The sequence below is a fragment of the Poecilia latipinna genome, unplaced genomic scaffold (genome assembly GCF_001443285.1).
Source record: "Poecilia latipinna isolate Pla-1442-1.1 unplaced genomic scaffold, P_latipinna-1.0 Scaffold1662, whole genome shotgun sequence".
In the NCBI taxonomy this organism is placed as follows: Eukaryota; Metazoa; Chordata; class Actinopteri; order Cyprinodontiformes; family Poeciliidae; genus Poecilia; species Poecilia latipinna.
In genome coordinates, this window is record NW_015114278.1 from 26,366 (window position 1) to 52,619 (window position 26,254).

Here is a 26,254-nt window from a genome sequence, read left to right on the forward strand (position 1 = left end):
ATATGAAAATTTTTCCTGACATTGATCTCCACCAATTAAGTTCAGTGAAGTGAGCTGCGTACCATTTTGTAGAAAATAATTTTTCCACCTTCCTTTCTGAATCATGTTTGCTAAAGCGGACACGCCTGACGCTCAAAGGAAAATATTTAATATTTTTTTGTTGTGATGGGCATTTTATTATTTGTTGGATTTTGAAAAAAATAAAATTTCAGGAGTGGTTAACAGCGTTACCTAAATCTAAAATGTTTCACATTAAAAAATCTTGTATGCCAGAATATGCATAGCAAAAAAATAAAAAATAAAATCTGATCTGAATTTTTTTCCATCATATTTGGGTCAAAACCCACTCCCCCACAGTAGTGAGGAAAAACTCATCACTGCACCGAACTGCACATTAACTGGTTACATTGAGACTTGCCAGTGAAGAAGCTCCTTAATAAATCATACAAGTTCTGAGCCAGTAGTTTCCTAACAATTTCTCTCAGTAGTTCTGATTTAACTGAACAATAAGCAACTCATGTTTTCCCCCTTTCTTGATGTTTCTTTTCTCCCAGATGATCAGCAGAATTGAGTATGTACACACAAAGAACTTCATCCATAGAGACATCAAACCAGACAACTTTCTCATGGGTATTGGCCGTCACTGTAACAAGGTAAGGTAGCTTCTATACATATTTTTAAATATGGCACATAGAGTTCGTGACAAAAAGGTGAATACAAATATTTGTCTAATTGTTCATTTAGTTTATCTTCATGTGTAGTTTTTGTAAGACTATGTGGTGTCATAACTTTAATGTGAGCTGACGGCATTAGAGAGACTGCAAGCTGTCAACTTAATCTCATACTGGGGTCAGGCCTACAGACCGGCCCATTAAGTGATTAGAAAGACACCCTGACAATTATAAAAGACTAAAGACAGAAAATAGGACTAACACAGCAAAATGCTGGTCTGCAATACAAAGTTCAGAACAGTCTTTTAGCAAACTTTTCACTGAATAAAAATAAAGCAACTATATGAAAAAACAAACTGACTCTGTATGATGTCATCAGACTTTAACTGTTATCCATCAGCTGGAAAACAGAAATCAAAGACATCTTTTAAATCAAGGTTTATTAGGAAGATAATAAACGATCAACAGTGTTAAAGAAATTAGCCATTCATGGTATTTATGGGTTGTGGGAGAAATGATCAACTGTAAGTTTAGTTAAACTATAATGATTAATTATTATTGTAATCTGACTTTATTGCTGAAGCATAGATTTTATTTTTTGTTTTAGATTTTATCAAAAACAGAATTTAGCATTTTTATTTCTTGTCGCTCAGGTTTGATTTGCTGCAATGAACTCATTGATAGCTCCTGACAAAAGCTATCAATGAACAAAAGGGATTCGTTTGTCTTCGTGAAAACACAAAGAACTGGTAAAGAATAAGGACTAGCAGCAGTTAAGGACGGGAACCCACTTGGTCAAACGGATCTCTTCAAAGCGTTTTAAGTCAAGCACAAAGTTAAGCTTTGAACCCTAAGCAAGTGCTGCATTGAGCACTTTCCAAGCACCGCAGTCAGTTGTCCGTCCTACAATGTACCATTGCCAACATTCACAGCAGATCCATGTCCAGATTGCAAAAAAAGAAAAATCACATTTGGAAAGCTGAGTAAATGCTATGATCAACCCTCACTGCAGCCACTCACTATTGTCTCTTGACTCACCATAAGGCAGATCAGTGTGTCCGAATGGGATGGTTTTATACTCAAATCCCATTCCGAGTGATGAAAAGCCGTACCATTTTAAACAAATTGGAAAATTCAACTGCACTGTTTGGCGGAAGGAGGAGTTTTATGAAAGATTATAAATTGACATAACTTAACATGTAATAAGCCATGTAACAAAACGGGGAAACACCAATATTACAGTGAGTAGTAAGAGCTGCCGTGAGCCCCTCCCACTTCTGCAACAGGCTGCAGTACAGTAGAGAGGAGATCCATTCTCTTCCGTTTGTACATTGTAACGGAATAACTGACGATATTCATGCATTAAAAACATGTTTAAACTAATATTGCCATGTTATGTGACAAACAAAAATGAAACCCGCCTTTACGGGCTCCTATGAAATGCATTCATTTTTTAAGTGATTTAGCACTCCTCAGAATCTTGGACTTTAATGTCAGTTTCTGTCTTGGTGAAATAATGGAGCTGATAATGACTCATTAGAAATATTTTGCCTACTTTCTTTGCCTTAATGTTGACTGGTAATGCAAAGATGCCTCACCAAATGTCTCAGGCCACACAGTAACCATCACCACATAACATTGTTTGTTGGAGGTTTGCTCTACTCCTGCATGGGGGCGGAGTGAGCTTGCCTAATTTAGAAGACTGTTCTGTTTGATAACTTGGATAAGTTTAAATGTATGTATGATTGAATTGAAATGATTTTTTGTGAAGTGCCTTGAGACGACATTGTCAATTGGCACTATATAAATAGTGTCAACTAGGGCTGCATAATGTATCTCAAATTTCTTGTCATTTTAATATCTGTATGTGCTATATTCATATTGAGAAGAACTGTAGTGCAATAATTAGGCCCTCAACAGGAATACAGTGTAATATTTGGTGGGGATGGCTTAATTCCTCCACAGTGTCTCCTAAAAATCTTTAAAAAATCAGCCCCAAGCCATACTTTGAGAATTGAGTAATTTGGTATAGATGTATCTTGTAAGGATGAACCAAAAACTCTGTTGGTGCCATGGTCCAAACACAACAGGAAGTCGGATATTTTGGATCAAAGCTGCCATTTTCCCTTTTACACGTTATATCTGAGGGAAGTCTTCCTACATATTTTGACATGCAGACTTCAGAATCACTCAGTAAAGACTTGAGGCATAGAAAGTTAAGTTATCAAAATAGTTTTCCTGCATAAAATGTGGGTGGGGCCAAGCCTCAAAATCTGACCATTCACCATGAAACCTCAAGATGGAGTAACTTCCACAGACAAGCTCAGAGCTGTATCAAACTTTGTTTCACAGCAGACCAGAGCTCCTCACATTCATGCGGTCAGTTGGCGACATCACCTTCGGCATGCCCCCTTTCAACAGGAAGTCACCTGTTTTCCTGCTAGTTTTCTTCCTTTTACTCTGATTCATACAAGTTTAAACCTGTTTAATGACAGAACAACATGATGGTAAATCCTTCTCTAAACACTAACTGCTGGTTAGTGCATGTGGGAGTGGCCTTATGGTGAATTTTAATCCCTTCCTGTTTGCAAACAATTGGCTCTGTATCACATATGCATCAGCCGATTTGCAACAATTGACCTTTGTTAACCTCTAAAGAGGCTAATAGCATTAAATTGTGATTTGACTCCACTGTGCCCCCAGATTATTCCAAAGTCAACAAAATACATCAGCAAAATTGCATTAGATTATTTTATTCATTTATTTATTTATTTTTTAATGCGTCAAAGAGCACTGCTCAACACATTGAGTTACGTTACCTAGTAGACTGGTGTGGTGTCTGCGTGAGAGTGATGACGACGACGTTTGGGTGGCATTTGCTGGAGGTCCTGCGGTCGCCATTAAGCCAGTGCGGCGCTGAGCTGTGAGGGTCACCAACGCTGCTTGCTGTTTTACTTGTTTAATATATTCCAAGTATTATGAACTTGTATTTTACATGCTAATGCAATGTTGTCTTACAGTAACAGATGCTCAAACTGAACACAAATGACATTGCCAAAAATCTAAAGGTAGTGATGCATTTATATTTGTGTGTAAATGTCTGCCACATGAATCCCTCAACATGTCTGCCAAAAACTGTGCCTCACCAAATGTCTCGGGTGACACAGTGATGCTACAAGATGGCAGCCATCCTGCTGCTGTCTAGGTGTCAACAAATGTCTATTGCAAATAAAGTCTTATGTTGTTGACACATTCCCAGTAGAGTGCAAGCCTTAGAACGGCTAACATCCTGCACAGATTCCTCTGGCTCTCAGGTTTCTGATGGAAGGCCTGAGCTTGAAGTAGAAGTGCACAATTGGCTAGTTGATGAGTTAGGTCAAGATAAAAATAACCATCGTTTAGCAGGTTAATGTGACTGATCCCAAATGATGTCACGTTTCCTCTTCAACAGTCATGAGTGTCCTAGGATGTCCAATTACAAACAGAATAACATCTGTAATGCGTACAACACTGGAAGATGACAGAGTCTCAGGTGCTTCATTTCAACATTGGGTGGGGCAAAATTTTGATTTATCAATGCATTGCAATTAGTGTTGTGCCAATCGATTGGCCACTGATCATAATTGTCTGATTTTTGTGAAAAAGTATACGATCGCTGATCACTATTTTGTTGCCAATTACAAAACCGATCACCTGTATCTCATACTTTGCAGCCTGCAGAGGCCCCATGTGCAGCACATCTCCCACTTCACACTGTGCAGGCGCATGGCAGCAATGTCATGTGGATCATCTCAGAACGATGTCACGTTCTGAGAGTGAATGAGGAAGTTTGTGTCTTCTCACGGAAAATACTTTGAGGGTGAAGCACTTTAAATTACATCGACACACTGAATTTAATGACACTAAAAAAAAAGTAATTAAAGAAGTAGAGATGTGTTGAATTTCACTGCAGGAAAAAAGCCTTCCAGAGCGGCCAGACGGCAGACCAAACGGTGCATAATTGCCAACAGTTATCTGAATGAGCATGACGGTCAGAATGCTAAGCAGGTAACCTGAAAAATAATTCAGGACATTGGGCTAGACGATCAGCAGTGGAAGACGTTAGGTTCCACTGACTGCTCTCTCTGTTGGACTGCTGCTACACGCTGCTGAGAAGTAATATTTCACATAGTACCGCTTGAGCTCAATCAGACAGTGGACTCTTACACTCACCATCTGCTCAAAGCTGCAGTATAGAAAAAACGCTTTAGATTTGTATTAAAATTTTCGCAATGTCCTGAGATGGATAATCTGTGAGAAAAATTCAGCTCCTCTGCTTCCTCCATGTATTCTGCAGAAGTACCGTGTTCAGTCAGAAACAACCAATCAGAGCCAGGAAGCAGATCTCTCTTTACCACTTTGCAAAAAATTTGAACATGCACAAAACAACTAGCCATGCTCTCTGGTACTTCTGATTTAGTAACTTAGAATTGTTTATTTGAATGCAACTTACATTTGACTTTGAATGAAGGGCTATATCAAATAATGTCGAGTAAAAAAAGGAAACAATGTTGATATTTGACTTTATGCATATTTTTGTTTCTGTTAAATATTGTATTACTCACCTCAGGTTTTACAGTTGTCCTTCTGATTGAATACTTGCTGTATTGTGTCTACAGGTTTTTTGTACGTTTTTGTCTAAGTTGGATGATTTTGGTTTCATTTTGCAGATCACATAGCCAGTAACACTTGTACCTACATTAAATTAACGGCCATTTCATGTGATCAGCTGTGATAGGCCCTCATGGGCAGCAAAAAAAAAACCTGGTCGGAGAATCCCTAACTGCAATAAATTTCTTCTAATTAAATATCAATTCAGAAAAGACAATTGAGAATTACTAACAAAGCACTTCAACCCTTTTTCTTTTGCATGTCAAAAACACATTTAAAATTTAGGGCATTATATTAACAACTTGACGGCTTAAACAAATGGTAGTCATTGTCGGAGAGCAGTTTTTTGCAGGGAGCTAGGAGGCAGAAGATTGCGTGTGTGACGTCACGTTGCAAACAAACATCACCGATGACCTGTTCTGTGGTGTGGGTCTTTATCTAATGGATTGTTTAGCTGAAGTTAAATCATGGATGGACCTAAATTTTCAGCCACAACAAAACTCAATTATTATTGGTCAAAACTCAGTATTATTTGGTCAAAACATTCCTACTTTACTCAATATTTGGTTCTTTAGCTCCGTTTTGTCTGACTTCTGCCAGGAATCTTGGTGTTATCTTTGATGGCTGTTTAAAATTTGACAAGCAAGTTAGTTCAGTTGTTAAAGTTTTTACACCTGTGGCTTTTAGCAAGGGTAAAATTCTATTTTTTTTAAGGATTTTGAAAGAATTATTCATGCCTTCATTACATCACAATTATTGTAATTAATTATATAAAGGCATAGATAAATCCTTGACACAGCGTCTTCAAGTGATCCAGGATGCAGCAGCTTGATTTCTTACAGGCACCCAGAAGTTTGACCATTTAAGGCCAATATTGGCCTCGTTATGCCAGTTGCCTGTTGCTTATTGGATAAGTTTTAAGATTCTTTTAACAACTTAAAGTGTTGAGTGGGTTTCCCCTTCTTACTTATGCTATTTATAACCTATGTAATATTTATAATATTCTGCTTATTTTAATATAATACTCAGCTCCAGGAAAACCAGAAAAATTCCAGTAAAATTTGCCTGCTTTGCAAACTTTACTCTTTCCACATACCTTTACCTAGAAACATCATTCAACTTTTAAGATGTAGTGATGCCCTTCAACTATTTCTGTATGCTTCTGCTTTTTCATATCTTTTACCAATTTCATAAAATCCCTCTTCAACTTTATGGTGCATTATGATCATAATTCATCTTTATAATGTGGTTTTCTTCCTTGTGGAACACCGATTATGTTAACCAGCTAACAACAAAATTGTTGTGCAAAAAGTATTCAGTTCAACCTATTATAGTGGTGTCCAACTTTTTGCTATGTGACCAATATTGTGAAATAAGAGATACTTACGAGCCATGACACTTTTTACTTCACAACCCTCCGCCCCATTAAAATCTCAAAAATTATTTATTTTTCAACCTGCTCATCAATAAGCTAAATGTAGGTAGGGTAGAGTGATGTTGTATAGAGCAGTGGTCTCTAACCTTTTTTTCACCGTGGACCGGTCAAGGCTCATCGATTTTACTGGTGGTAAACTGTCAGACCAGGCTTCTGCATGTTTTTGTGCCCACTAAGGCCTAGTTCACATGGCACAATTTTACATTTTTTGCCCTTATTTTCCTTTTATGATAATCTTAGAACAGTTCAAAGAGTCTAAGATTGTTGCTTGTGATAATCGTAATAGATTATCCAACAGTGTGTACTGTGTTACGTAGAACGTCGGGACCGCTCCAATCTAAAAACAGGCATATTCAACATGTTAGATCGTCTTGGCCGATTATCGCAGCGTTTGGGGTTTTCGCCAACTGGGAGCGAGAACACAACCTGTTGAATGTGACAGGTAGCCAGTCTGAAAGCGTGGTGACATAATCACAGAGGGGAATCCCAAATAGCTGACATGGCGCAAACTAGAGGCGGTGGACATTGGAGATTATATGTGGAAACAGCATGAATGTTTATTCAGCATTTTATACAAGGAATATCAACAGAAATAAGGAGAGGAGTTGGAGTGAAATTGCTACCGCAGTTGATAAACCCATGAACTTTTCAGCTATCCATCATTAAGGTGACACAAATAGGTTATAACGATATGGCTATTCATTCAGTCAGGGCTTGACGCTGACACTAGCTACATGCTAGATTGTAGTTGTGACTAGTAAAACGGCGTTATTTTGTACTAAAGCCTGGTTCAGATGGCAAAATTTTAAAATTAGTGTGGGCTACTTATCCATTATTTTTGATGTGAACATCAAAATAGTAAAAACAATCATAATTAAGTGGTGATGCTAAATGTAAACACAGAACAGAAAACAATCTAAACACTAAGAAAAATGTTAACTACGAAAAAACATAACTCGCCTCCAAATCATAGTGCAGCAAATAGAGCGGCTGCTCTCGCCGTCTTTTATCCAACACATTTTCTTTTTGTTTTTTAAAATGAGTCACACCTGCCACACCTACTGCTTCTACATCATCATCATCCGTGTTTATTTATTCTAATTTCACGTATGGTATGCTGGGGGTTTTACGGGATTTTCTTCAGGAACTGGGATGTTTGTGAGTGAAGTCAGATCGTGTGTGGTGTGTTGCTCCTGCTGTGTGGCTGGAGACACAAACCGATCAAACCTGTTGTACTTTTATCAACTCATGTGTGACCACGGAGGTTTGGAAAATCAGCAGCAATTCTAAAATCACTGTGTGAACCAGACTTGAGACTCACAAGCTCTACTCCTCTTCTCTCGTCTTGACCACTGTCCTAATGCTCACTGACTCTGGTTGCTATGGTAACGTTTACACATTTCTTCAAAGTGAAATACAGGTGCACCACAAAAACTAACATTTTACTTTCATAAAAATTATAACTCACTATAACGACAAATTAATGGGAACTTGTTTCTCTGCAACAAGACGATCCCATCTGGGAAACTGTGACACCCGAAGTGTTGCTTATATGCACAGGGTGCTTGGTCTCTACGTGGTAAAGCAGGTTTGAAGGCTTCATTGGCTCATTATCGAGCCGATCGCCGCATGTCATTCAGAACAGGCTTCGAATGTGGGAACCAACTAACGGGATAAATCCATCCTCCTCTCTCTTCTCTGGGCCTTTTCCCCTTCACAAAGAAACTTTCCAAAGATATCTGTTTACTCATTTCTCATTTTGCTGCTTGTGGGTTCAATGTTGGCGCACCAGACGTAACCGAGAGAATCCGGTTAAAGGATTTTCAAAATAAAAGATCCTCCAGACTTGCATAATACATAAAATGGAAATATTTAATTATTTCTTGAATTGCTGAGGATGACTGGTATAGAGGAGGGAGGTGGAAATTATCTTCCATCCCAAACATAGAAATACTTTGTATTCCTGCCTTATTTGTTCTGGGATCTCTTGACTGTATGCAGTTGGATGAATTGACAAAATGATTAAATATTTGCATGTACTTTATCAATTTAAGGGTCACAAAGTATTGCTCTGAGAGTACCACTGCAGCAGTTAAACTGCTGAACTATGCAACACAGTTGTTTCTGTTTGACATCTCTGGGGTGATATTGCATCTGGTTCTAACATAATTAATTATTCACCAAAGCATGTGTTTTGTATAGTTGAAATATATCTAAATTCTTAAGAGTAACCATAGTTTACCTAAATTCATCATACATTATTACATTTTTCAGGTTCCATCTGTTAAACCAGTGTTTCTCAACCCTGGTCCTCACCGCCCCCCTGTCCTGCTTGTTTTAGGTGTTTCCCTTCTGCCACACCTGAATTGTATCTCTGGATGATTAACAGGTTTCTGCAGTACCTGATGAATCAACTGTTCTGGAATAGAGGCTCATCTAAAACATGCAGAGCAGGGGGGCTGAGGACCAGGGTGGAGAAACACTGAGTTGAAGCATAAGTTCAAGTTGTTTTTTGTTTATATACCAATTTGAACCTAATGGCATGTTTTATTTGTATTTACAATAAATTGATGCTGTTATGTTCTGGACTTGTTTTCATGTGCTGGTATTTCATTAATAATGCGTTTCAATGTTCTATCATCTGTAGGCCAATGCTAGCTTGCTCCATTTTTGCTTTTTATGTGCCTTGTAGATAATTTAATTGCTACATATTAAAATGGAGTTCCAATTGTTTAAATGAAATTTTCAAAAAAGTTCTCCAGCTTTACCGACTCACCAGCATTCAAATCATTTGTGGATGCTGTTTGAAAATTGGGCATGAAAAATGCACACGCACCACTGTTCTGGGTATGATATGGTATCTGAGCAGAGGTTTTTTTTATCTTATTTATTAATTTCTTTTACTGCCTCACATGTTGTGCCAAGTTCTCCAGTCCAAGTCAAAGAGCGGAGCTAGCTTATCAGAGTTTGGAGCATTATATCTTCAAGTTTCCTGATGTGCTATTGGGTATTTTAAAAATAATTTTGGACTTAAATCTTACAAACATAATGCTTTAAAAGGTTGGTTATTGTATTGTCAGGATGGCTGCAGGGTTTTAGAAAGTAAATCAAGTGTTTGGTGTATTTTTTTCAATATAGGTATTTTTTCAAACTGTGAGGCAGGGCCGGCCCAAGCCTCCATGGGGCCCAAAGTGAAATCTGGTTTTGGGGCCCTCTCTTTCTGCTAACAACGTAGATTGCTGCAGTCAATGATTAGATTATTCACATACCTGCTATAAACTTCTTGCATCTCTGATAGTGCTGTTTACATTACATCATTTATGTATGCATAATACAGGATGCATTTATTGGGCGGCCGATTTACTTAATCTTGGGAGATCAGTGATCGGCCAATACTTGCATCTGAAGCTGATCTTATCTACCTCAGCAAAGGCTTTAAAAAAATCACCCACAGTCCTATTCTGCTCTACAGTGAGAGGTTTGACTGACAGACCGGCCACCAGATCGTGTCCGCACATTTGCAGTTAAAAGCCACCCAACTGTTACCAACTCAGCAACTTTCTTGCTATATTTAGCAACATTTCAGGCAAAAAAATTGGTATCGGTCAAAATCAAAATTGGCAGATAAGGCTTTTTAAAGAAAACTGCAATTGGTGCAGCACTACTTAAGATGGAGAACAGACATATTCATGACGTACTTTGATTAAATTAATTTGTCTCAGGCGTAACTCCAATAGCTAAAAATTTCATTGATACCAGGTGAGTCTTTCTCACCAGAGAATGTGGATTGGTACTGGGGTGATTCTGTGCCTCCAAATGATTTTAACAGGAAAAGTTTCCTAACTTATAAGTTGATGTAAAACTGTTTGTTTTGGCCACATCAATTATGCTCTGTAGCAAACATATTGCCAACTACAGCATAGAGTAGCTCACTATATCAGTACAGTTCAAACCATGTAGCATGATGTAAAAATATTTTGTTAGACAATGTGAAACATCGAGAAGTTTTAATTATTATCAAACGTTATTGAACTCACCATTTTGAAACCAAAAAAACTTCAGAAAAAGATATATAGCCAACCACAGGAATCAACCCATTTAAAACTGAAACTCAGCTTCACACAAACATAAACTTGCTAGCATAAATGTTTGGCTGGTGAACTGGACCATTGAAGGTTGCTATCGAGCTGATTTTTTTTTTATCAGCAGCTCTGCAAATCTTTTTGATAAACATTACATTACCAAGACACTTGAAAACATACCTTTATCTTGGCTTTTGTCTATTCTTCCGCTTTCTTCTCCCTCTCCCTGAAGGATAGGTTATTTACCTACTGTGACCACCAGGGGATCCCCAAGAGCATTTTTTTTTTCTTTTTGCCCTTATAAAGAATAATTTCTACATACATCATCAAATATATATTTTGTAAAATCAAATCACAACTTTATAATGTAATGGTGTGTTTTTTTTATAATCACAAAGTACTAAAAAGAAACAAGAAAATCAGTTCCACTTAAGGGATCCCAGTGGCCCTAAGCAGCCACTTAGTTTGCTTATGCCTTGGGCCGGCCCTGCTGTGAGGTGTCCTATTTTGATTAAAATTCTATCTGCTAAAGTTTGCATTAGTTCATCTAAAAGTGGACTTAAATGCATTGTATTCTCAGCTCTGCTAGGTAGCTAACTGGCTAGCTTGCATTTTTGACTTACATTTTTAACATCATGGGTTTTGTGAAGACCCTGTGTTTAAGCTCGGGCCTGTAGTAGGAAGTTACTGGCAGGCTTATGGTTTGGTTTGTTACATCATCAGATTTGGATTAGCATCGTTTTCAAAAAACGGTTTGTTGATGGCATCATTTGCCATTGGAGTTTACTGAGGCAGTACAGAGCTCCTCTTGGACTTCTCACCTTGTAGATAGTTATAATAGATCTGTTGGATGAAAAGGTGGTGTTGCCAAGTTCTTTTTGGTGTAGACATAGGATGCCGAATGTACTGTCAAGGTAATATTGATGTATTTTATTTTTCTCAAGCATTTCACATGTGTTTTGAGTTGCCTCCACAACAAACCAGGATGTCCGTGAATCTCTCAATCACTTGACACGTTTATCCTTGCAGGATCGCAAAGGGGGGATGGTCCAGCGGTCAAAGAGCGGGAGGCAGGGTCAAACCAGGATGTATGTTGTAAAATTTAAGTGAAAATTTTTTTAAATACAACTTTTGTCATTTGGTAATTCTACTACTGCCACTACTGTATTTAGCCTGCAATTACAACTATTAAGAGATTCTAATTTTGATTGTGAAGAGCATAATTTTATTTAACCCCAACTTTTACCTGAGTTCTCCTTGTGTTGATCTCTCTACTATTACCCCTAATTTGAAGTGTTGTCAGACTTGGGAATAAAGATAAATTCAGTCATTAGTTTTGATAGCCATGCATTAAGAGGTAAAATCTTAATCACCCTAAATGTCTGTTTAAGGTTAAATTTTTATTTTTTAAGTGTGACTTGGAAATGCTGATCTGAGCATAAACATTAGAAATGTTGCTGATTAACACTTGCAACTCCGTATTGTGATTTAAAAAATAAAATAAAAGCAAAAAAAGAACTGAAGTTAGTAAAAATTTGTATCGTCTTATTTGGCTCAGCCCATGGATAAAGGTTCAGTTGCCGCACAGCTCACAAAACATTCAATTGTGATAAAGTTGGAGCTGGACGATATGGCTATAAAACTTATCACAATGTAACCTTTTCATATGTCTATTAATAATTGATTTGTTTTTTGTTTTTAAATATTTGAAGTACTGCCATGATCTTTCCTCTTTTGTCCAGTTTACTCTATGCCGTTATTTAGTGTTGAGCTCTTAAGAGGCAGGGTGGCAAAACTTAAACTGCTGATGTTTAAGTTACTCAACAAGTTGTTGCTAGGTAACCACAGTGAGTGAGTTAGTAGAGCAGCTAAAGTCTTTCCTCTGTCTACGGCCCCATTTACACGACAACAATTTCAGGTGAAAACGGAAGAGTTTTGTTGCGTTTGTAGTGTAAATTTACACGAAACCACCAAATGTTTTCTCTGACAATGGCACAGATTGAAAACGGGTTCCAGAGTGCGATGTTTCTGAAACGTACCGATGTCCGTTGTCGTGTAAACAGAGAAAATTGATCTTTTCTTCCAGAGAATCCCCAGCTAATGCATAGTATGACGTAAAACATAGCTGGTTCCTACAATCCACAGAAGAAGAAACTACTGACAATGCTGGTGTTACTACAATTCGTGTTTCCCCATCAGATACGGTTCCCTCGGCGTCTCTTCACCGCTCCGTTTAGGGGAAAAACTGTGCAAAGTTCTTTGCGTTTTGCTGGTTTGCTGCCATGATTCTAACACACCTGAGCAGCAGCAGGTCTCCTTCACTGCCACACAGATGGAAACCCAGCGCAAGGGTCTCAGCGTTCATGTGGCGTTTGAAGGCTGCTCGGAAAAACAGGTTACGACTTGTTAACAACGGATTAAACAGTTTTAACTGCTGAAAAAGGTGACAGAGGACACGAATATGGGAAGTGCGGAAGCCCCTACTGTATCAAATTGATATAGGAATAACAGAGAGTTGGCTATTGCAAGGTAAAAACAATAAACAGCTTCCAGTCCAAGGGGTGGGGGGGGATCAATGTCCCCCAATGGCCGCCCATGCTGCCGGGCCCACTACAGACACCGTGAAAGCTTAAACAAGGTGTTTCAGCAAAGTTATCCCACTTTTTTCAACTGCTTGCAACCTAATCAGACGCACATAGTGCGTGTTTTCTCCCAGTCTATGGGAGAACGGTACCTGATGGGGAAACGCAAATCGACGTGCCTTCAATTTCTTCAGTTTCAAAGAACCTAGCACCAACTAGGCGTGACAAGAGCATTACACGTTTTCGATGTGTACCGTTACTGTGTAAACAAAGATTGTAATTAGAACGTTTTCATGTAAATGATCCAACAAAAACGGAACAAAAATTCCGTTTTTGTTGGATCATTGTCGTGTAAACGCCCCCTACATCTCCCAGGATGCCATGGGGTTCTGGATCAGATTTTAGTGAATACTCTATATATTTAGTATTTTATCAGATATGTCATCTCTTGATATTGAGCTCACATCTATTGCAATATATATTATTGATTTATTCTTTAGCCCTATATAAAGTTTAGTACTTTGTCACCGATTTCAACAAGTGAAATTTGTGTAATATAGAGATTCATAATGCAATGAAATATTCCAAGCATGTCTTGTAATTTTAATGAATATGGGTTACAGATTATGAAAACCCAAAAATTCTGTCTATGTGGGTTTATTTTTATGCACTCGATACATGGTTGGACCTCCTTTTACATGAATTACTGCATCAATGCTGTGAGGCATGGAGTTCAGCTTGTGGTTCTGCTGAAGTATAAAATTGAAGTCTAAGTTGTTGCAGCTTTTAGATGATCTGCATCTTTGGTTCTGGTGTCTCATCTTCATCTTGACAATATCCTCTAGATTTTCTATGGGATCAGTGCAGTCTGCTTGTTAATCACGCACTGCAACACTATGGTCATTGAACCAGGATTTGGCACACTAGCATTGTGGGCTAGTACAGATTCCTGCAGCAAAATGTAAACAGCATCTCCATAAAACTTATCAGCAGAAGAAATTATGAAGTGCTCTAAAATTTTCTGGTAGACTATCTTCTTTTGTCACTTCGGCCTCTTCGATGTGTTTTGCTCGAAGATATGATTATCCCTGTTGCTAGTGCACATTTTCCACACTTTTTCCTTCCAGTTAATTTTGCATGATATGCACTACTTTTTTTGTTAAAGTTTTGTGGGTGTGCTCTCCGTAAGCCATAATCAATAATATTACAAGACATAAAGGCTCTATGTAATGAATTGGAGTCTCACTTTCAGAAATAAGGTAAAACATTATTGAACATTTCATCAATTAATGAAATGGAACAAGTTAACACACATTCACAAAATATTTTTAGACTGTAACTTTGAAGCACTTAATGAGAGTAAAGGAACAAAATGGATGAATATGAAACTTTGTAGCACTACCTGCATTGGGGTCCTTTAATTTCTCTTCAGACTTTCTCTTTTGGTAGTAAAATGACAAATACAAAACAGCCTGAGCAGTAAGCTTTCAGATTATAGTAGTAGGCAATCCTTTGCCCCATGCAGAAAAATTTGACTCCCATGCTCAACTTCCAGTTTAATCCAAACTTTTTACTGTCCTGCAATAAACCCTAATTTTTGATTGAGTAGAATAATTCTTGGATTAAAACCAAAGTGCAAGGGCTGTTCAATGTTTGTTAGATTATCTTAAACACTCTTCAGAAAGTTTTTACGTAGTGAAGAAGGAATTCAGTTCAATGCTTTGTTCACCGCTGAATAAATACAAATGACGTGTTTAGTTTTCTTTACTCTGTGGCAAAAAGTCCTGGAATAAGACTTGAGATATGTACCTGCGCAGCCCCCCTTCTACGTCCTTCTGAAGGTTCCCTCAGAAAGCCATAATTTTAGTTTTTCCCCCTGAACAGTGGCCTCAAATATCAAATCTTGAGTACCTAATTTTTTTTAGTAGCTTTCTCATCCTCTGGAACTTTTTTATACAGAAGTCGATCCTTTCTCTAGCTGCACAGAACACTGCCGGTTGCACGTACCCGAGAAAACCATGTGGGCGCAACAGAATTGCCTGTTTTGCTCATGTTAATTTTGACTAAAGGTGGAAAGCAGCTGTTTAATTTTGACCCCTGCCCCTCTACTGTCTGCCCTAGTGTTTAGACTCGTCAGTGGGGAAGAGGAAAAGAAGCTTGGCTGTTAGCTCTTCTCAGGACCCATCTTTCTCAGGATTAAACCAGGTGTGACATTTACCACAACACCCGCTGCCTCACTACAGCATTTGTTGCTTTGCTATTGTATGTTGGTTTTAATTGCATTGGTCCACAAGCTTCCATCATACCCTGGCATAGTACTGGAAACATGTATTCTGTCATCTTTTTGCTGTGTGAGAAGATTGGAGACTCCCATTAAAATTGTCATGTGTACTTATTATACTTTCCAGTTATTTTAGTCATTTCAAATTTGACTTCTTGTGTTCCGTAATGCCCAATTCATTTTGTTCTCATAATTTGCTTGGAATGCCTGATATAATATTTTATCCTTAGAGCTGAAGCAGTGGTAAACTTGAAAATGTACGAGGTTGCAAGTTGAATATACTAAGTTCATTGATTTCCTGCTTTTGGCAGTTTGATGATAAAACTATTATTTTGTGTTCATTATCTTCGATCTATGTAAAATCCCACTAGCTATTCTGGCTTTGCAGCTGAAGGACAAATCAATATACTCTTAAGGTATTAGTGTTTAAAGGTTGTCGCTGTCCACTCAACAGAGCCGCATAACTTTCTGGTAAAGTCCTTCTCAGAACAGTTAAGGCCATGTTGCACTTTTGGATGCCCTTCTTTGTCGCTTCAAACTGTCGGAAGTTTGTGATTTTGATATTGAAAATGTGACTTTTGGCTGGATTATGTTACCATGGTGACATGGACGCTCTGTTACATACATAATTCCATGGTTTTCGAATGAAGTTAATTTTCCTTATCCAACAGGAAGTCGGAATCATTTTTAGCTGATTTTAAAAACTGACTTTTTCAAGTTCTGCTGATATCATCTGTGTTGGCATAAAGGTATTGATATATTGGTGGTGCTAAAACCTTTGTCACAACAAGAAGGAGCTTGGCTGCGTCACATGAAGAATGATAGCTGACAGTGTGAATGCTGGAAGTTTAAAATGCCTTAAAATATCAAATATTCACTCATGGTTGTTTTCTGGGTATATAGACCCTCTATTTATTGATTTGCCACAACTGATTATATTGCTGGTTAAAAAGGAAACTCAACTGGTTTAAACTGAACTTTAATATTTATTAATATTTTGGACAAAAGTTCAAGGGTTAAGTTTGCAGACTAAGCCACATTGCATTGCTTGTTATATACAGTTAACTACCTAAATCCTGGCATAATAACTCTAGAGGTTAACCGATCCGATATAATCTCTATTAGTTCTAAAATCGAAAAAAATTATAGATTGGGCATTTGTGATGATGTGCCTGATCCCAAAGGGTAGAAGTATTTAGTCCAGTTTCATGTTTTGTGCTCTGAGCAACTTTATGCTTTATTTATTTTGTATTATATTTAGAATTCCAAATTGTATTTCCTGAACCATTTGAAATAATGTTTGTTGCAGATTATTTGTACATGTTTGACCAAAGCCAGGGTTTCCTCCAGAAATCCAGCTAAACCTGATGGTAAGAGCGCTTGGGCAGTCAACCAATGGTCAACTGTGGTTTTGTGAAATTTGTATAAATTTTTTTTAAAGTTGACAGGAAATGTAACAATATGACTAGGTAACTATATGTTATTGGAAGACAGTGACTATATTTAAACACATAACAATAGAACCCTTAAAACAAGCTACGCTGGTCACGTTCAGAGCCGGAATAAGTGGAATTGAATTTTAACAAAGACTATAGATCTAAAATTGAGAATGACAGTTCTATTAAATTTGATTTAATGATTGCATCAGAGAAATTTAAAATGATTAAATTGTTTTCCATTTAAATTTAAGACTTGTAAGGGGTTTGCAAGTTTACTTTGCAAACTGTAAAAATAAAATAAAATCTTCATAGTTTAGCCTTTTTGTTTAACCTTGGTTTGTTCACAGATGCATTCCAACCTACAATAATATTAAAGCAAATAATAACCCACAATGATATTCTTTGGGTAGGAAAATCATGTATTTCTTGCATGAAGTTTTCGTTTTGTAATGTCTGCTGCTTGATGCAGTATTTTGATTCGCTGGCTATTTACCCAAGGAAATTCAGTATTTGCCTGGAGTACTCTAAATGGAAAAGACCTGTCTGTGATTGCCAGGTGATATTATTCAATTACATTAACTTTATCAAGTTACAAGTGCAGACTTGGAGCCAAAAGCGTGCCAGGACATGTATTGAGTAAGTGGGATATTTAAACGCAGATGTCACACAATATTCTTTGCTCTCAAGGATATGCGTGGGCTGAGCTGTGTGGCTTTTACACTTGACAAGTTAAGAGGTGCACAACCAGATGCTCACACCTAGCTCAACGCAACGACAAACCCGTTGTTGTTATCACTTTTACAGATGTGTAAAAACATATTTAAAACAAACAAGCAATGCTTAGTTTGGTGAAGAGGGCCAGTAAAGTTGGGCAGCCCGCCTATAATACACTGAGGTAAAAACCCTGCAAGGTAGGCAATCTATTATCATTTTTTTCCTTTATTACAGTGACCGTTATAGTCCTAATTGCAATGACTGAACAATTTAAGTGCATGCATGTTTTTGCATGTTTGACCAAGCTGTAGAAGCTATTGGTGTAGTTAAGTGTGCTGTATTGGTGCAGAGTTAACAAAATAAAATTGTAATTCACTAGATTTGTCTAACAAAAAGGTTTTAAGACGATTCAGAAGTGTTGTTTTGTATCAAATTGGCATCAGCTGACACTAATCCTCACATATCTGCATTGAAAGTGAGAAAATGTATTGGTGCATCCCTAAGCTAAACCCTTCCCCTTCTAATGTAGAGCTGTCTATTTTCAGCTGCAGCTAAACAAAAGCCTCCCCCAGCTGATTTGCAGTGTTCTTTGCAGTGTCAGCAAAATCAGAGTACTTAGGGTGGAAAAACTATTACACAGATTCTTATTATGTCAGAAAGCGGAGACTGTTTCACAGTCCACACATGCTACAGGTCCATTCTTTGTCAGCCAAATAAGAGCACTTGTATATATCTTTAAACTTGAACTACAGGGGGTGCTGTGGTGGCGCAGGGGTAGAACAGAATCCACATATAGAGGCCTTAATCTGCAACGTGGACGTCACAGGTTCGAGTCCGGGCCTGTTGACCTTTCATATATGTAAGACATGCAAGACCCCTCTCTCATCACCCACCTTCCTGTCAATTCACTATCAAATAAAGGCCACTAGAACCAGCTGATAAAAACAACAACAACAAAAAAAGATACTGGAGTACGTAATAGGACTAATGAAACTGAATAGAACACCCTGTTCTTTAAAGCCCTGCACAGCTGACTGCAAATGCAGGATTTCCCCCAGTGTATTGTAGGCTGGGTGGGCCACCAGGTTTTACTTGCGTTCACCAGGCTAAGAATTGTTTATTTTTTGTCTATTTTTTTCAATACACCAGTAGTGGTAGCACAGGTGGGTTAAAGAGTTGGAAGCACAATGAGGTGTCTTTTATTGAGGCAGTGGAATTCTGCAGCCACTGCCTGTCTTTACTGGTCTACACACTAACAACTTCAGATAAAGGTGACAAGTCACGAATCAAGGATCACAAAATTGGAACTTTAATTAGGATGAAACCAAAGTTCCAAAGAATAGCTATTTTAATTGTATTTTTTGTTTGCCTTTTTCAAAAGACTTCAGAGTTGGTGTTCAGTTATTGTTAATGTCTTCCACTAATGCATAAATACCTCATACCTCTTTTGTTTTGTTTTTTTCCACTTCCCGTCATTAAATTGCAGGGGTAAAGCACAACGTGCAAACATTTTTTTAACTCAACCATAGGGTGCTGGATGACTGTCCTAGCGCCCTACTGCTGGGCTTAGCAAGTTTTCTGGGGGAAACCTGACATATAAAACAAATTAAAGAAGTTGCAATTACAGACTAGCAGAGGTGTTCTGCTAGTCTGTAATAGCCAATACATTCCCTTTGAAACTGAAAAATAAAAGTGAATGTAAAATATTTTCTCCAGTTAAGTGTTACCGTTACAGTCACAAAAATAAGGTTTGAGCATACAAAAGGGGAGATTCTCAGCAACTTCATCCTGCCACTACCATGTTTTTAAAGCTCCGTTCCTTGCTGGTGCCCTGAAGTTTGTCTGGTGTTGTTTTTTAGGGAAACTGCTGACACATGCAAAATCAGTGTGACAGAGCTGATATGCTTCTGACATCAGCGATGAGAGATCAGATGAGATCTGGTCAGGTTCACATTGATTGGCTCTTGGAGGAAAGGACTTGGCTCAACCAAGTAATGTTGTTCAGGGTATTGGATGCAAACTTAGCAAATGTGAAAGCCTCCACAACCAGACATGCATCCCCTATCGCTCCTCCTTATCCAAGGCGAGGTCGTGGAGGCTGCTACATGATTGGCTGATTCGACTTTTGCCTTAATGAGCAATTGGATAGGTGTACCTAATAAAGTGGCCGGTAAGTGTGCTTTCTCCAGGAAAGATGAGCGCTCTGGTGAGAAACAAGATGGTGACAAAAAGTTATGAAAATATTTTTGAAGTGTACCAGGTGAATTGCTGACTGTTAATTCTTGAAGAAAGGGTGGATTTCCTCCCCATGATGTGCATCCACAGCTTATGCAGACACACTAGACACCTGTGCAATAATTCAGCAGTGTTTTTGTGCATGTTTTGTATTTTTGTTGTTCAATTCAGTTTATTTATATAGCACCATTTCATGATTAGTATCTCAAATCACTTTATAAAAAAATTAAATTCATTCACGCATACATTACAATTGATCCTAGTTATCAAACAGTACACTATGCTCAATTAATTATTCAAAGTAGATTAAAAGGTCTCTATGTAACCCGGTAGAATGCATTAAGTCATTGGCTTGCAGCAATCACTCCTCCTGGACGATCACATTGTGATAATGGCTTGCATTGTCGTTGACTTTCCAGCAATCCCTCATACCGAGCATGCATGTAGTGTCAGTGGAGAGGAAAAACTCTTTAACAGGAAGAAACCTCCAGCAGAACCAGAACCTGGTTCAGTACAAATGGCCATCTGCCACTGTTGACTTGGCGTTTGAGAAGACAGAGCAGAATGCACAAGAAGAAACTGATGAACATCAGAAATAATCCTACATCAGTTTATCCGTTAATAACGGAAGAGGAAGAAAGATGAGTTGATGGCTGCATTATTTCAGCTAGACCAGATGTAGCTTCTATAGAAAGAAAACAAAAAGTTAACAGTTGAAATAACAGCAAGTGATGCATGTTGGATGGAGAGTAGTAGTAGAAGACGATGAGAAAAAGTGCTCAGTTTGTCCTCGAGTAGCCTCCTGATCCATATGCTTGCTAGGAACATATGGATCAGTCTGATGTATGATGAAGCTTGATGAAGGGATTTATATGCGAGAAGGGTAATCTTAAATTCTATTCTGTATTTGACAAGGAGCCTGTGAAGGGAAGACAAAACAGGAGGAATATGATTTCTTTAATTTTTGTCAAAAGTCTTGCTGCAGTGTTTTGGATCAGCTGAAGACTTTTAACTGTGTTTTGTGGACTTACAGTAACATTGACTAGTTTTTCAGCCTGACCCATGGATAGAAAATGTCTGTTTTCTGCAATATTCCGTAGATGGGTGAAAGAAGAAAATCTTTAAAACTTGTTTAGTAAGAGACGACATGTCCTAATCAAAAATAAGAGTTTCTTTATTATCGGAGGCCAATTTAATGCCATCCAGATCAGGTGATCGACTAAGTGGCTTCTTTTTCATAGATTCTGGTCCAAAAATAACTTCCGTCTTGCCAAAATTTTAAAGAAGAAAGTTTAGTGTCATCCAGATTTTAATGTCCTCGAGACATATTATTTGTAATTTTCAACTTTCATAGGTGCTGTTTCAGTGCTATGAAACTTAACTGAAACTAAATGAAAATGCCTCTTGTTAACAAAAACGTTTGCCAACCATTGATCTAGTGCTTTTTATAATGTACGCGGTCCACGTCGATGTCTTCATTTAAACTAGTTAACTGGTTCGCATTAAAGTTACTCTTAAATGTTGGCCTTTTAAATGATGTTGTACAGAAAAGGGCAGAGCTCTTGTCCCTGTGAAATTACTCTTACTATGTAAACCTGTTTTCAGTCGCAGAATGGGTGTAGGCCAGGAATCTTCAATCTGCAGCTCTGAACTCTTAACTTTTGCCAAAATGCTTATGAACTTAACAATATTTTAAAATATAGAGGTAATTTTTGTGTTTTCATGCATAGTAGTGTTTTCCACAAGCAATGACAATAATGGTCAATAACAGTTTTCAGCTGGCAAAAAATGGCTCTTTGAGTTGTAAGTGTTGCTAACTCCACAGTGCACAACTCCTCATTATATTGTACCCAACAGTTCAGGGTATAGTTTCAAAACAAACCTATAGCGATTGAACCAGTCCTTATCTTTGGCCAAAATACCTTTTGTCTCTAAAAACAGTCTTTGGAATTGCTCCATTTTAACCCAAATTTTGTTTCTTGATTTGTGTTAAATCAAGATGTTTACATCTTGATTTAACACAACCCTGAAGGAGGCCTCAAAACTGGTTGCATTGTGTATTCAAACATGAATTTGTATATTCTGCATTTTATTTTATACTAGTTGGTGTATAAATGTTTTCCAAGCGTTGGAGCAATGTTTAATTAGGTCTTGTACAGGGAAATGTGAAATCAGTTTTCTGAAATTTGCCCACTCTGCAACATGTTTTAAAAAATGATTGTTTCTGGTAGTGATGTTCTTATACCAGCATCAAGTACACATACTTGTAAAAGCAAGCCCATACTCCAAACCGATACCAGTTTTCTGTTTGTTTTTTTTCTGGGCTGGACTGCGGTGTAACTCAAACGCTAAACCACACTTCCAACCAGGTGGTTGTGGTAATACACCAGTAAGTTATTTCCTGATCCTCCAAAAAGAAGTTGGGTGGCAGGAGGTGTCAGTAATTTGGAGACAAGGTAGACAAAAACAAGCAGACTGCCCTCTGTGCTCAGCTAGGAGTGAAAAATAGCATAGATCAGACTTATTGCCTGATCTATGACCTATAATGGTGTCAACAGACTGAGCCTTTTGACATTGTCAGATTCCAGTCCAACACAACCAATTGATGTCAACTTGAAGTAAAACTTGATATGTGTTGCATTAACCAAATAGTATCTGTCCTTGATCAGTCTTTTTGAACGGTGGTGGTAAAATCTGAAGGCCATTTTGACAGGTTACACACACCTGACCACATAGTGCAGGTGTGCAGATGTTTTAAACTTTACTTATGGAGTACATTACGAAGGTAACTGAAATCAATTAATTTTAAATATAATGGTATCTTTTACAGCACAGTCTGGGCTGTCTCCCTTTGACTTGGATTTCTCCGGTAGAATTTTTACCAGGTTAATCAGTGAACAGAAGAAATGCTGAACAATGACGTTGATTTTCTGAGCCGTTTTAGAATTCTAGTGTGCCTGTAGTTTTAGCTAGCAGCAAGGGAAATGAACGAAGCCGTTCAGTTTGTGTTTGCTCCACTTCCAATGATTAAATTAACATCAACAGCCAATTCGCTCGGCTCTTCTCTCTTCACAGTGGAGGACAATTGTTTATAGTTCTGGCAATTTCCAGTAAGCTTCATAGCATTGAACTTGCGCATTACATGCGTCACGGACAAACGTACTTTTAAAACTTCAACACATTCCAACAATTGTTTCTCAGTGATCTGATGGCCCACTCCCTCTGGACAAAGGAAAGTATAATACAAGGGGCTGGTGACAGTCATTATCTGTGAAAGATCTGAATTATAAAATGTTTTCACTCGTCCATTTTTAATGTGTTAACTTTCATATTAGTGCTACTTGAGTCCTCGGTGACTAAAGACTGTATTCTCTCTCTTTCAGTTATTCCTTATTGACTTTGGTTTGGCAAAGAAGTACAGAGACAATCGAACACGACAACACATCCCCTACAGAGAAGACAAGAACCTGACAGGGACTGCACGCTATGCCTCCATCAACGCACATCTGGGCATTGAACAGAGGTGAATATCTATTACTTTACCTAACGGCTGTAATGTGATAAATTTGTCACATGGGATGTGATCAGATTCAGGACTATGGCTCTATTGACACAACACATGGAAGTTTCAGTTTAATTAGATTTATCTATATCGCTCTATTTCATGCCTGATAATTTTGCCAAGCAACTTTTTGAAGAAATGTATCCAATTCATATTGTATATTTTGTTCAATCCAGCGTTAGACACATCTAGAGTCAGTCGCATGAATTCCAGTTTATTCCTGAAACTCTACGAACCATGAGTAAACCCACAGTCTAAGAGCAAAGTGCTCTGTCTGTAACATATGGAACAGTCAGATCTCTACCATTCGGGAAAGATATATGTGATTAGAGACTTTTAAATTCTGTTCTCGGCTTAACAGGAAGTCTGTTGAGGAAAATTAAAATCAGAAGAAAATGTCTCTTTACACTCATGTCAGGTTTTTGACGTGAAGAGACAGTTAGTAGCAGTGGGAATCGAGTGATTCAGTTCTGATTTATGGGGCCATGATTCAATTCAAAATCGATTTTCAAGTCAGAACAAGTATTCATGATGATTTCTGCTTTAGTCAATGGGTGTGCGAAGAATCTTTGTGATCTACACCAGTCTGCTTTGCAAGGTAGAATTTAAAAGTGGAGACATTAAAGTGTTACATTTATTAAATTTAAAAATGAATCCATGTTTAAATGTAATTCCTCCCTCCCTGCATCCCCAGTTTGTACGCAGCTGGCATTGCTGTTTACATCCAGACATTTTTAGCCATTTGTCAGTATTGTAGTTATTTAGTGAACAATCTCAAAGTGTGTGTGTGTATGTATATATATATATATATATATATATATATATATATATATATGTGTGTATATGTATATGTATATATATATGTGTGTATGTGTATATGTATATGTATATATATGTGTATATGTGTATGTGTATATGTGTATATATATATATATATATATATATATATATATATATATATACCAGCATTACACTATCAGTTCAATTAGTTCAATCCAAGTCTGTCACCAATTAAATCTGTCCCTCTAAAATCTAAAAGTTCATTCAATACATGTGATTCAAATGTATTGAATCATATAGTTTTCTGAATATTGTGATATATATTGTATTGTGAGCAGAATATCGCGTATAGCATTGTATCGTGAGATTAGTGTATGGCTACAGCCCTGCTACGGATCATAGAGGTAGACTTTGCTTTCCCTTATCCATTTAGTATAAAACAGCAATTTACAGATGCTGTTTTTGTGAACCATGCGCGTATGGCCAGCATTTGTGAGTTCTAGATTTAGGCTGTTTTTGTGCAACAGCGACAAAACAGCCTAATGATGCGCGCAGGGGCACCGTAAAATCTTGGACCCAATGACAAAAAATTAAATTGCCTCCCCTTCTGTTACAGCTGCTTGTTACAATTGAGTCTGTCTGACCCATATAAAGCGTCACAATTTCAAAGGCTTGCAACTGCCTTGCTTTTGTTGGTCCAATACTGATACTAGCACAATATTCACTAGTGAATTTTACATGCAACAGTTCACATACTGTATGCAAATAGGTTGCTTATATTTTTTTTTAGTTTTTGCTCATTGAAATGTCTCTCCCTAGCAGCAACAGTCACACAGGCAATGTGCAAAATATACATGAAGCAATCCAGACTTCTCAAAAAATGCTATGTTGTTGCATTTTGTTCAAGCTGCAGAATATAACTTGATTAAAAAAGAAAAAAAATTTGTTTTTTTTTTTTTTTTGTTTTGTTTTTTTTCCCCCCCCCATATTTGTTAAAGCTGTCACCATGTCACGACAGATTGCTATGAAACAGAATAAATCTGTGAAGAGATCAATCTCCTCTGGAATGATGCTAACTAGCTTGTCATTGAACACAGTGTTGCTCACCTTTTTCACTGGGACAGGGGGAAGGGGTTATGCTGGTATCGGGGGTTAGAGCTGCTGCTGACCGACTCATCTGTTAAGTGTGGTAAGAGATACAGGTACAAGTTAAATATATAAACAGGTTTTCCCCAGAAAACTTGCTAAGCCTGGTGGTCGGGCTGCCGAGGCGGTTCACCGTGTTTTTGTATTAAAAGATGTTAAGGGGACAGGAAATTTAAAAATATTATATGTTACGGCAAAACATCGCCAGTGAAACACTACTTAAACTAGTCTAAAAAAAAAAAAACTAATTAAAATATAAAATTAAAATTAATATAAATTTTTTGCACTTTTGTTTAATCCAAATTAAGTCAGTAGCTCCATCAGGCCCCCCAGGGCTTCAGGGGCCCCATATATGCTAATATTTTAACACAGACAACAGATACATGGATGTAACACTTGTTTATTGAGATGATCAATGCTGCTAAATTTGATTCAATTTCAGCATACACAAATTAAAAGATTTTAAATTGTTTAACATTTAAATGTAAGATTTTAAGGAGCTGGGAAGTTTACTTTGTAAAAGTTCAAAGAACAATATTCAGTTAGATTCTTTTGTTACCCTAGTTGCAATCTGATGCTGTGAGTTTAATCTTTAAGTTTGAGCTCTGTTCACAAATACAATTTAGTAAACTGCAATTATAACTGATTGCTTTTTAGGTTAGCTAATCAAACTACTC

The 26,254-nt window shown here is 37.6% G+C and overlaps 1 protein-coding gene across 8 annotated transcripts in view; it reads left to right on the plus strand.

Moving 5' to 3' along the window:
- The window catches only part of csnk1a1 (casein kinase 1, alpha 1), a 75,242-nt gene that overhangs the window by 15,564 nt on the left and 33,424 nt on the right, over window positions 1-26,254 (plus strand). For 6 of the 8 annotated variants that reach the window (XM_015059852.1, XM_015059846.1, XM_015059851.1 and 3 more), the window contains exons 5-6: window positions 15,542-15,625; window positions 23,473-23,612. In XM_015059852.1, coding sequence (XP_014915338.1) covers window positions 15,542-15,625; window positions 23,473-23,612 — 224 coding nt within the window. The remainder of the gene's footprint in view (window positions 1-15,541; window positions 15,626-23,472; window positions 23,613-26,254) is intronic. The other 2 variants (XM_015059850.1, XM_015059849.1) reach the window with 1 other exon arrangement.